Source organism: Macrobrachium nipponense, chromosome 25 (genome assembly GCF_015104395.2).
Source record: "Macrobrachium nipponense isolate FS-2020 chromosome 25, ASM1510439v2, whole genome shotgun sequence".
In the NCBI taxonomy this organism is placed as follows: Eukaryota; Metazoa; Arthropoda; class Malacostraca; order Decapoda; family Palaemonidae; genus Macrobrachium; species Macrobrachium nipponense.
In genome coordinates this window covers 51833276-51845775 of record NC_087214.1, presented here as the reverse complement: position 1 = coordinate 51845775, position 12500 = coordinate 51833276, and the positions used below count along the sequence as shown (strand labels likewise).

Below are 12500 nucleotides of genomic sequence, written 5' to 3'. Positions count from 1 at the left end.
TCCCGGCTCAGCGTCGTGTGTTGAATCTCCTCCTCCTCCTCCACCTTAAAGGGGTTGTTAACATCGATTTGATTAGAGGAAGTAAATTCTGTCTATATCCGGTCATCACTGCGATGCCTAACTAGAGCAGGGGGTATATGGGAACCACATGCTGGGGGTATCCAAGGGGTATGGGAACCACATGCTGGGGGTATCAAAGGGCTATGAGAACCACATGTGGGGGTTTCCAAGGGGTATGGGAACCGCATGCTGGGGCTGCATTTCAAAAGTTAGTCAAAGGTAATTCTGTGTTGCAATCTTGTGCTGATCAATTCCTCTCTCCAAACCAAGAACAATAAGTAATTGAACACACTGGAGCCAAGGTAATGGCTGTACTATTTGGTGGGAAGGGTGCAGTGTCACTGACATCTTTACGCCATAGTACCCTGTCCAAGAAAATTGTGTCCTCAAAATCTTTTGTAGCACCAGAACATCTACCCCCAACAGACTCTAACACCAAATTTCATTCTCTCAGAGTTTATTACCAGATAATGGTGTGGATTGGGAAAGAGAGTGACATGGATTGTGTTGTAACTGGGGTTGGAAGATAGAGGACACTAAGTTAACACCAGTAATGTCAGATATGAATCCAGCTCCAGACAATCTGTGAAAGATAATACATTGTAACTGCAAATTTGCATGCCGATCATCGCGGTGTAGTTGTAGGGTGTATGGATTACCATGTACACCTGCCTGTGGACAATGCCCCTTAGAAAATTGTGATAATTTATACAACCATGTCAAATTCAGTGAAGAGGAAGATGAGGAGTATCAATTAGAGTCTATGTATTAATACTGCTAATGAATTATGTATGCACTTAATAGATAATAAGATTATCATATTATTAAGTTTAGACTTTTAAGACTCTGGTAGCAACCAAACACACTAGTTTCATAAGTGATGTACTGTTAAGTTATTGTATGTTTTGTATATATTGATATTTGATATTATATGGTTAATTTAGGATATATCTGCATATCAGTGGCCGTTATTGGATACCATCCGGTATTTCATTATATGATGATTAAAAAGAAATCTGACTGTTTCCATTGCATTCTTTGACCCAGGAAACCTAGGTGTAGGCATCTTTTTTATGCACTGGCAGCCATCTTGGATTTCACAGCTTTGTAGTACTTGCATTTTTGTAGACTTTTAGTATGTCATTTTACACATCACATGAATCCAGAAACAGTTGAAAAACCTTTTCTAGCAATTTTTTTAGGGTTAAACCATATTTGTACTCGACTAGAGTCAGATTGCAGGTCAGAGTTGGAAATGATTCCATAAGGGAGGTTACAGAAGTTCCTTGCGGAGATGAGATGATGAAAGGGAGATGGCAATGGCATGGATAGTAAATCAGAAGAAGTGGAGATTTGTGAAAGACAAAGCACATGAGACGGTGCGCCAAGCGGTGTTGGGGCCGATGAAGACGATAAATGCATTTACTATTTACCTTCAATGCCTTAAGAGGTTCTTCGTCAGCCATGGACAAGTGGGTAGCTCTTGGGTGGACGAGCGATGGAGACTTCGCAGAAAGGGTGGTATAGTTGTCAGCAGATCTTCTCTCTGTGAAAGAAGATTTTGACAGATAGGTTATGGCTACAGGAGGTCAGTCTTGGCTCAGTGCCAGGAGAGAGTTTCTCTATTGTAGTAAAGGAATAAAGTAAATTTTCGGGCACTGTTTCGTTGATAGCGTAAGTATCAGGAAGGTATAACGCCATCGGGATAGTATCGGAATAGAGAGAGGTAGAGAGAGTGAGAGATAAGAACAATTATTTACCAAGAAGGAATAACGTTAGAGGGTTACTATCTACAGAGAGAGAGAGAGAGAGAGAATTTCAGTTCATTGTCTCTTTTCTCAAGCTATGATTTGTAGTCGAGAAGAAATGTACAAAACCAAAAAGAAAAAAAAAATTACAAATTCCAAATAAGCTTAACATTGCATTTAAAAAAAATTATATCATGTGTTCACAGGGTTGCCTTCAAGTATATAACTTTTCCAGTTCCTCGCAGAGCAAAGCTAACTATGTCCATCCTTTTATTTAATTGATAGCCGACTGTCTTTTTTTGAGAGAGAAAGTGTGAGTGCAAAAAGAGTCCTTCTGACACTCATCCTGAGGCTGAGAACGACGAACGTAATACTCCGTCTCTGTACAAACGTTTGGAGATGTAGGCGGGTCCTGGTTCGATGTAGTTGTTGTGTCTCAGGCAGACGGAGGCGAAGGTGTTCGTAATGTCGCCGCAGTCGAAGTCAACGGAGAGGCATTCGATCTCGTAGCTTGAAGAAAGTTGTGGGAGATGCAGCGTTACGAGTGAGCACAAGAACAGACTCTGAAACCAAAGCAACGGTTTTTTTCATAATAATTTGCCGTATTGAGGATTAAAAATGAATGTTATATACAGTATATTTATTTATCTATCTATCTATCTATCTATCTATCTATCTATCTATCTATCTATCTATCTATATATATATATATATATATATATATATATATATATATATATATTATGTGTGTATGTTCTTACAATGTGAGTTTCGTAATGCAATTATGGTTTTGGTAACACAATTAATTCCACTCAGAAACTGTCTATAATGTTGTGAAATGTATGTTTTTGTGTTCAGATTCCCATATTTAAAGATATGTTTAGATAATGTATAATTCATTGTTGAGAAAGAACTTAAAGGCAGAGAGAGAGAAAAGGTAGTAGCATAAGAGGCGCAACGAGAGACTGCTCTGTTTGAGCAAAAGTTGTTACCCAACCCCTTGAAAATAAATGAGTTAAGCTCATTTTTTATCGTCTACTCATCTCATTCAAAACACAGCAAAGCTGGAGGTTCCTATAGAAGGATGATGTAAGAATCTCTCGATAATGCATCAAATCCTTCGGGAATCTTCCATACCAAGATATCATTTCATGTTTGCTTGCAGTAATTAATATCTCTATTAAAGTAACTCTTATCTCTTTCAATTTGTCAAAAGAGAACCATTCATTCCACTTTGAGATTAAGTTTTGCGTGTTAGGGAGTGCTGTGGCTCTCTCTCTCTCTCTCTCTCTCTCGCGCGCGCGCACGAGTTGTGGTTCCACTACCGTAATGTAACTCCTGTTTTAGTATAAATTGGTCACTCGACCTTACTAGCTCTGTGTAATCTTTTAATAACATATTGACTAGTTGTTGAATCTGAGCATAGTGTTATTATTATTATTTTTGTGTGGCCCACAAAAGTGTTGAAGAATGTAAAAGGCCTTTTTTTTTGAGGGAGAAGTTGCAACTGGTTTGAATGTATTGTAATTTACAAATATTTTGAAGTGCACTTTGATGTTTTATTCTACAGTGTTTGTATAAAATCATTTTTTATGCATTTTCCTTTTGTTTTGTTCTTTTGACATGTCCATTTTATATGCTTAATGTTTGTACTGTCAGTGCTTATATATATATATATATATATATATATATATATATATATATATATATATATATACTTATGTACGTATATATACATTATTATACACACACACACACGCACAAACACACACACACACACACACACACACACACATATATATATATATATATATATAAATATATTTATATATATATATATATATATATATATATATATATATGTATATGAATTGTGTGTATTTATACATATGTATGTATGTATATATATACATAATGTACATAATGTATATATATATATACATTTGTTTATACTTTAATTTTTATTACTTATTTTGTTTTTCACTTCTCAACTCCATCTATTTCTATCATGAGCGGCACTTTTCACAATTTCTTTTGGCAGATACATTACGGACGGATGCCCTATTTGGCTCCAACCCTCCCTATCAATCTTGGCTCGGGACCGGCACTGAGTTGGACTGGATTACCACCTTCGCTCCATAGTGGCTACGTCGTGCTCTAGACTTATACTTCTTGTTTAAAAACCTTCGCCCTCTTAATGAACCCAGTCAGGTCGAAACGTTTTGAACCAACATGTCTCTTATGAAAACGATCTGAACAGGTAGTCTTATCTCCCCATTTCTCCTGCTTTCTTCACTCCCTTTGAATATACCCGCACTGCGCAGGAGCCCATTTCAAAAGCCTTTACATTTTGACCTACATTCGCTTGACTTGTGGTCCCAAACGCTTCATGCAATCACTATTCCCACTTCTCTGCCTTGCGGTCATTGATCGAGCTGACAAGTTCCCATTTCCCTGATAGCCTTCCTATTCTACTGCAGATGCTCTTGATTACCTGAGCTACACCAAAGGATTCCCTTCACCGTCATCACCAGCAATTCCACAATTTATTTGTAAACAAACTGCCCCTTTTCCTGTGTTAAATCTGCTAAAAATTTGTACCCACAAAAGCTGGTACCGTTTCCTTTACATTAGCAGTAAACGTTGGCGGCTGACGTGACCCATTTTCTCATCAAAGAAACTTAGTCTCATGTTGTCTTGTCTTTGCTGACTTTTCTGGTCAAGCCATCCATAAATATAACTTACACAACTATTGAGAAATAAGTCACCCTTGTTTAAGATACACTTTTAATTCCAGCCACCCTTTTTTGTCTATACAGAAAAATACAAACTTCGCTTGTAGCATAGAAAATGCTAATCGCTACAGCAAATTACTAGTCATGTAAATCATGTACAGAAAACTTTGATTCACGAACGCTTTTCTGTCATTCCTTAAAACTTTCAGGTTTTTATATATCAAGAAAAAGTCACAATTTCGATTATTGTAAACAGTGATATCAACGAAATATTATGTGATAAAATCTAAAGGGACATTCTTTTCTTCATTCGTCACAGTTATATTCAAGCAAAATCACCAAATGTGAAACACCCCCCGCCTCCGTAGGGGGGTTATTGCCGTCAGTGCACCTCATGGGGGTCACTGTAAGCATTATTAAAGGTTCTTAGCAGCGTACCTTTGGTCCTTAACTGCAACCCCTTTCATTCCTTTTATTGTACCTCCCTTCGCGTTCTCTTTCCTACATCTCGCTATCCACCCTAACATTTCATTTTACAGTGTAACTGCGAAGTTTCCCTCCTGTTAATCTTTCAGACCTACCTCCTCGCACTTTCCTTTCGAGCGAGGAATGACCTCATAGATCCCAGTGGTTGGTCTTTAGCCTAAACTCTATATCAATCAATCAATAAAAAACTGTGAACCCAATGCAGTATGATCTTGATTTAAGAAGAAAACTGGTTGTGAAAACTTCGAGAGATTCATAAAATGAAAACCCAAAAATGATGGAGACTCTCAGTACTCACCTTGATCTCGGTATTCCAGTATCCCATTTTGTAGTTTGTTTGTTTCACTTCGATATAAAAAAAAACCTTAGAGAAGAATTTGAAGTCTTGAGATGAAGGGAAGAGGGAATTGAAAGGATGGTGCAACGTTGGCCAGAAAGCAGCAGGAGAGCGAATTTGGAGGTGTAGAGAACGTAGCTAGAAAACACCGGTTAAACGAACGAGGGGGCGGAAGGGACACAGCCGTTCAGGGTATGATCCCAGAGTCTTGGCCCCTCTTGGAATAACGATGGGTACACAGAAGCCGCTGGGTTTTATGCCCAGAGAGGGCGGCCATTCTTCGACGAAGACAATGTAGACAATGGACCTAGTGACGAGGCGCTTCCATTGTCCTTTTTCAGAGGCGAAGCGAAAATCAGCATTTTTCCTCTTTTGTGGAACAACAATAGTGGTCACTCAGTCCGCCTATGTTCGAGAGGTACATTTGCTCTGCGCCCTTTAGTGGGGTAGTGTCCCAAGTGCACCTTATGCGGTGCACTGTAAGCATTACTTAAGTTTTTTTTTTTTTTTTTTTTTTTTTGTGTAGCGTCCCTGCTTCCCAAGCTGCAACCCCTTTCATTCCTTTTACTGAATACACACACATACACACACACACACACACACACACACATATATATATATATATATATATATATATATATATATATATATATATATACATATATATAATATATATATATCGAGCTACAATGTCCTTTAATATCTAATTCGCTCTACCGGAATTAATATATTTTCATATATGCTTAACCGAAGGGGAATTTTTTCTCGATAATAGATTTGCCTGGACCAGGGCGCGAACCTATGGATCCTTTCAAACCCAGGAACGTCAGTGAATCTTTTCCTACTACACCACTTATATAATATAGTATATATTAATATATATATATATTATTATATCGTTCTATATAGATATATATAAGTATATGTCTATATACCATATTATATATTATATATTTAATTAATTATCCTATATTGTTATATATCTATATATATATAATATCTGTCTATATTCTAGCATATCATATATAATTCTTATATTATATATCTAGATATATATATGATATATTTATTAGATATACATCTGATTACTATATTATATATAGATACCTATATCTTATATAGTCTATCTATATATGTGTGTGTGTGTGTGTGTGTGTATGTGTGTGTGTGTGTGTTCAGTAAAAGGAATGAAAGGGGTTGCAGCTTGGGGAAGCAGGGACGCTACAAAAAAACAAAAAAAGAAAAAAAAACTTAAGTAATGCTTACAGTGCACCGCATAAGGTGCACTGGGGACACTACCCCACTAAAGGGCGCAGAGCAAAATGTACCTCTCGAACATAGGCGGACTGAGTGACCACTATTGTTGTGGTCATTAACTCATTATTTCCGTGACCGGAAATAATGAGTTAATGGCCACAATAATGTATACCAGGATTAATCCTAAATTGAGGAACGTTGTCCAAACGGTCGAAGCGGTTTTATAACTATTTTTTACACTATTTTCGATTTTTGAAAAATACAGTCTCATAACATTATTTTCAATCATATTAGTATATGATATATATGTAATTATATATAACAATATTATTATAATATACATATATATATATATATTATCTATATATATATAATATATATCTATGATCTATTATATATAATCAATATTATATCATAATATAATTATATTATAATATTATATTATATAATAATTATTATAATATATATAATATAGTTATAATTATATTATATAATATATAAATATATATTATCTATATAATATATATTATATATATTAATTATCTATATATATTTTAATTATATATATAGATATTATTCTATATGTATATATATACTTATATATTATATAACATTATATATATATATATATATATATAGCTATATATATATATATATATATAATTTATATAATATAAATTATATATATATATATATTTATTTTTATATTTTATATATATAACAATATATAATATAATTATTTAGGCTTATATATACTATATATTATATATATTAATTTATATATTATATATATATATAATATATATATAATATATATATATAATTATATATATTAATATATAACTATTATATATATATATTATATATATATATATTATAATATTATATTGTATATATTATTATTAAATTATTATATAAGATATATTATATATAATATATATATATATATTATATATATATATATATATAGTATGTGTGCGTCAGTGAGAAGACCAGTATTTATGTATGGAGCAGAAACATGGGCTCTAAGAAGAAAAGAGGAAGCTTGAGAGAACAGAGATGAGAATAATAAGTTGGGTTATGGGAATATCGCTGCTTGAGAGACTGGAAAAAGATGAAATAAGAAGAAGGTCAGGCTTAGTAAAGAATGCAGAGGTGACAAGAGAGTCATGATTGAGATGGTAGATTGTATGGGCATGTGTTGAGGATGGATGATGAGGAGAGAGTGAAGAGGGCTTGGGAGGAACCTGTTAGAGGAAGAAGATCGAGAGGGAGACAGAGAATTAGATGGCGAGATATATTGAAGGAAGATATGGAGAAAAGTTTTGGTGGAGGATGATGACTTTGATAGAGGGCAATGAAGAAGGCGCATCAGGCAACCGACCCTTTAATGTAGGGATAATGGTGTGTGTGTGTGTGTGTGTGGTGTATGTGCCTAATCAACACATCTTCAGAGCACAAAGTAGAACATACTTTAAAACGGGTGGAGTTAAGAGAAATAAAGATGGCAAAAAGTATATTTAATTATTGCAAGCAGAAACATATGTTGGATTTACCTTACCACAGATTTTTTTTTTTTTTTTTTTTTTGGAAGGAGGTTAATGTGGCTTTTCTTAGCAACATTCCATTCAAGACATGACGTCCTTGCCTTCATGTGTTACAGTGAAAGAGACTTTTTATCCTTGGCAGGCAATCTTTTTAGGAGAAGGAGACACTGACATCATACCAGTTGGTAGAAGGGACTCTTTATTCTGAATTCAAACTTTGTTCTCTAACCTTGGATTGTGCCATAGCCATTGTACCGTGGCCTTCCATGCTTTAAAGTTGCTTGGTGGATTATCAGGAATGTGCCTCACCTTTTCCTCCTCTGTACCTACTGATTGTCCTCCCCCAGTTGTTGTGGCAAAAAATCTGGCAGATTTCATTTGCCTTACGATGTGTGCCGACCCCACCTTCTTGACCAGTTGCTTCTAGAGCTTTTTTATCAATGACATATGGACATATTATTCATACTTTCAACAGAATTTTTGTAAATAAGGTAAATACTGTTGTTGTTGATGTCATCGTTGTTTATTGCTTTTCTATTGATTTTTGCAATTTTACTGTTGTTATGAGTCTATTTTTTAGTTTTGATACTGATTTTCTGACGTTCATTTTAATTTTTTAGGAGACATTGAGCTAAACCCTAGCCTTGTTACTCAATACAGCAAGATAAATTGCAAAGTACTCTACTCAAATATTTGGGGCTTAGGGTCAAATTTCTTAAACTCCAGAGTTGTGCCTATAACTACATTTGACGTTTTTATTTGAGGCTCTTGTAAGTAATAACAAGTCAAAGGTTGAGCCAGGGTTTGATGGCCCTGGATTTATCTTCATAACATCCTACATAAACGAGGTATGGCTATATGTGCTAAATCCAGACAACCTATTTATTGTCGTAAAAATTTGGAGTGTAGTTGCCATAAAGTTCTTTGTTTTAAAATTTCAGTAAGTTCCAAAGTGTATATATATTTGCTGTTTACTCCAACCCAAATATTAATATTTCTGTATATGACTGTCTCTTGGAGAGGATTAGTATGGCTCAGTCACAGGATTCAAAAGATGCATACTTTATTTGTGGATACTAAATCAGGACCCTATGTGGCCCTCAAGACTTTTCAGTGCAGCCAGACCCTTCAAAGATAAATATCGTACAGTGCGGCCCTTGTGGCCAACTGCCAAGCTGAAAATTTAGTAAACCCTAACTACTTAAATTCCTAAAACTCGTTTCGTCGAACTATGTCATAGTTCATAATAGGAGGATTTTTTAAAAATTGTTTAATTATGTATTACTATCTCATGTCCTGTAAGCCTTTTTGTAACTACAGAATCTTTTCTTAAGTAAGAAATACAAGACTAATTTTGCTGTTGGTTTCTTTATTGACACCGTCTTTCAAACACCCTGATGTGCGGCCTCCATAACTTGAGATCCTTGACTAGTGGCCCTTCATTTTAAAACGTTGCACACCCCTGCTGTAATGCAAAGCACAGTGACTGGCTAAATTCAAATTCCGCAGATCATCATGGCCAATCTGCTCTTGAGTTCTATGTATCCTCCGATTTTATCCAACTAATTGAGGAACTCACCCACATTTCTGATAATAGATTAGACTTCATATTCGCAGATCCAGCTATAGTGAAGTCCAACCAAGGTATGTGAAAAAATAGGCACTTTTCCATTGAGATAGATATATCTATCAATTATAGATATATCTATCAATTAGTATATTCCTAATGAGACCATTAGAAAAAGCAGCCTTGTTATAATCCGAGCCAACTGGGACCACATTATTGAAGCATGTCAGGCACTTATTTTATCAGATGCTATATTATATCCTGATCCAAGGAAGAAGTTGAACAAAATACTGGTGGCAATTTTAATTAAATATATCCCTAGAAAGGTAATCAAATTAGAGCTAAATGACCAGCCACATGTAGACGAGCCTACTATGACAAACAGAACAAATTCAATTCATGGAAACAAAATCCTTCAAATGAAAATTACACCATTTTTGTTGAGTCTCTCCATGCTGCAAATAGATCTTTCCATACAGGCTAGATAAATTACAACATTTCTTTGGAGAGGAAACATGAACGAATTTCTCAGCGTCATCTGTGGTGGACCAAATTGGCATCATCCGTCTTTGGTTCAATAATGTCTTCAATTCCACCACTGCCAACAGATGATGGGAGATTGGTTACAGGCCCAAGAGAAAAGGCTGAACTGTTTTATCGAGCCTTTGAGGCTAAGCTATCAGCTGAGGATGTCCCTCTCCCTAATACTTGTCATCCTCAATCTGTTCTTACAAATTTTCCATTTTGCTCCAGGGATCTTAAGAAAATTTTGGATAATCTTAGTAGGTTGGGTAGAGAAGAGCTTGATGATTTCTTCCTTTTTTTTTAAAGAAAGTTTCTAATGTGTTGTCTCCCAATATAAGTAGATTCTAGATTTTTATGTTGATGTAGTATCATTAGGGATGAGCGTAACCTTAGTAATATACTTCCTGTTCCAAAGAGCGGCATATCTGCAGATTGCAGTAGCTACAGGCCAATTTCTATTCTCCCTATGCTCCCCAGAGTTCCAGAAAAGCTTATTTTTAAGCCACTATATAAGTATGTAGAACCTAAAGGCTGTTAGCTGATAGTCAGGACGCTTATAGGAAGCAGTTAGGTGCCTGTGATGCTCGTTTAGGCTTGACTTGCTATTGGCAAGGGAACTGGGGAAGAGTAATTGAAATAAATTTTAGTGCTGCTTTTGATTCAGTAAATCACAAGGCACTTAGTTATAAACTTCAGAAACTTGGAGTGGCTGGATATGATTTAGGATTACTTAAAGATTTCCCTACAAATAGGCCGCAGCAAGTTGCTTTGGATGGGATCTTTAGTGAATCAGGACCTATTGTGTCTGGAGTACCTGTGGGCTGATTCCATATGAATAGGCTTCATTTCTGAATAATAATAATAATAATAATAATAATAATAATAATAATAATAATAATAATAATAATAATAATATGATTGCTGCTTCAGCACTATTAATCTTGTAGAAAGTCTTCTCTATTTTTCTGATGACGGCTTTCTCTCTCTCTCCAACGCGACGTTTCCTCCTGATTCACAGGACATTTCCAAGCGATGGCTGCTAAGGGACTGAATTCGGGTGGTTGTTGTTGTTGTTGAGGATTAAACTGGGTTTATGCCAGCACGGGCTTTAGCTAAAACGCAGGCCGTAGTCAGGTGTGGGGTTGGAACCCACGCACTCTCTCGACTACCAGAGCTTAAATCTGGCGCCTTAGACCGCTCGGCCAACCTAACCACAATTCGAGTGGCGAGTCCTCCTTTTTATTCACACAAGTAATTTTCATCATGCTATCGTCGTGACGAAGGTAGAAGAAATTTCATTTAGTAGCGGTAAGATTACCAGGAATACATATAATCGAATCTGCTTTTACTATGACGTATTCCAGAAAGCTTTTAATTGATCCCTACCAGCCGAAAACTCTTGAATCACGCGCCTTGGGGGATGCTGGGAGTTCACGGATCAAGGTGTTGTTTTGTTTACAATCGTTACGCAGGCGCGCAAGCGCGAATTTCTTTCTTGCCGCACTAAAAAGTATCTGTGACACATCTCTGAAATTATTTCGTCACTTTGACATAATTTTTGTACCATTTTAAATTAGCTGTTACATAGAGTATTATATATGAAAATGTGCGCATTTTTATGTAGAATACAACAAAAAAATACTCATGATTGTAGCTTTTATCAGTTTTAAGATATTTTTATATAAATAACGATAAGTGCCAAAATTTCAACCTTCGGTCAACTTTGACTCTACCGAAATGGTCGAAAAACGCAATTGTAAGCTAAAACTCTTATATTTTAGTAATATTCAATCATTTATCTTAATTTTGCAACTAATTGGAAGTCTCTAGCACAATATTTCGATTTATGGTGAGTTTATGAAAAAACTTTTTCCTTACGTCCGCGCGGTAACTCTTCCGAAAATAATCATACATGCGATTGTGGTAATGTTTGCACCATTTTAAATTAGCCGTTACATAAAGTTTTATATATGAAAATGTGCGCAATTTCATGCACAATACAACTAAAAACAACCCATGGTTGTAGCTTTTATCAATTTTGAAATATTTTCATATAAAAAATGATTAGTGACAAATTTTCAACCTTCGGTCAATTTTGATTCTACCGAATGGTCGAAAACGCAATTGTAAGCTAAAACGCCTATATTCTAGTAATATTCAAGCATTTACCTTCATTTTGCAACAAATTGGAAGTCTCTAGCACAATATTTCGATTTATGGTGAATTTATGAAAAAAAT

At 35.3% G+C, this 12500-nt stretch overlaps 1 protein-coding gene across 2 annotated transcripts in view; it reads right to left on the bottom strand.

Annotated features, from left to right (window-relative positions):
* Window positions 1-5603, bottom strand: part of LOC135199429 (uncharacterized) — a 7924-nt gene extending 2321 nt beyond the window's left edge. Inside the window, exons 1-4 of one of the 2 annotated variants that reach the window (XM_064227450.1) lie at window positions 5328-5603; window positions 2200-2371; window positions 1494-1606; window positions 1-44 (exon numbers count right to left, since the gene is read on the bottom strand). The exon at window positions 1-44 is cut by the window's left edge and continues 139 nt beyond it. In XM_064227450.1, the coding sequence (XP_064083520.1) occupies window positions 1-44; window positions 1494-1606; window positions 2200-2371; window positions 5328-5354 (356 nt within the window). In that variant the 5' untranslated portion in view covers window positions 5355-5603. The remainder of the gene's footprint in view (window positions 45-1493; window positions 1607-2199; window positions 2372-5327) is intronic. The other variant, XM_064227451.1, reaches the window with a different exon arrangement.
* Between the last annotated feature and the right edge of the window lie 6897 nt (window positions 5604-12500).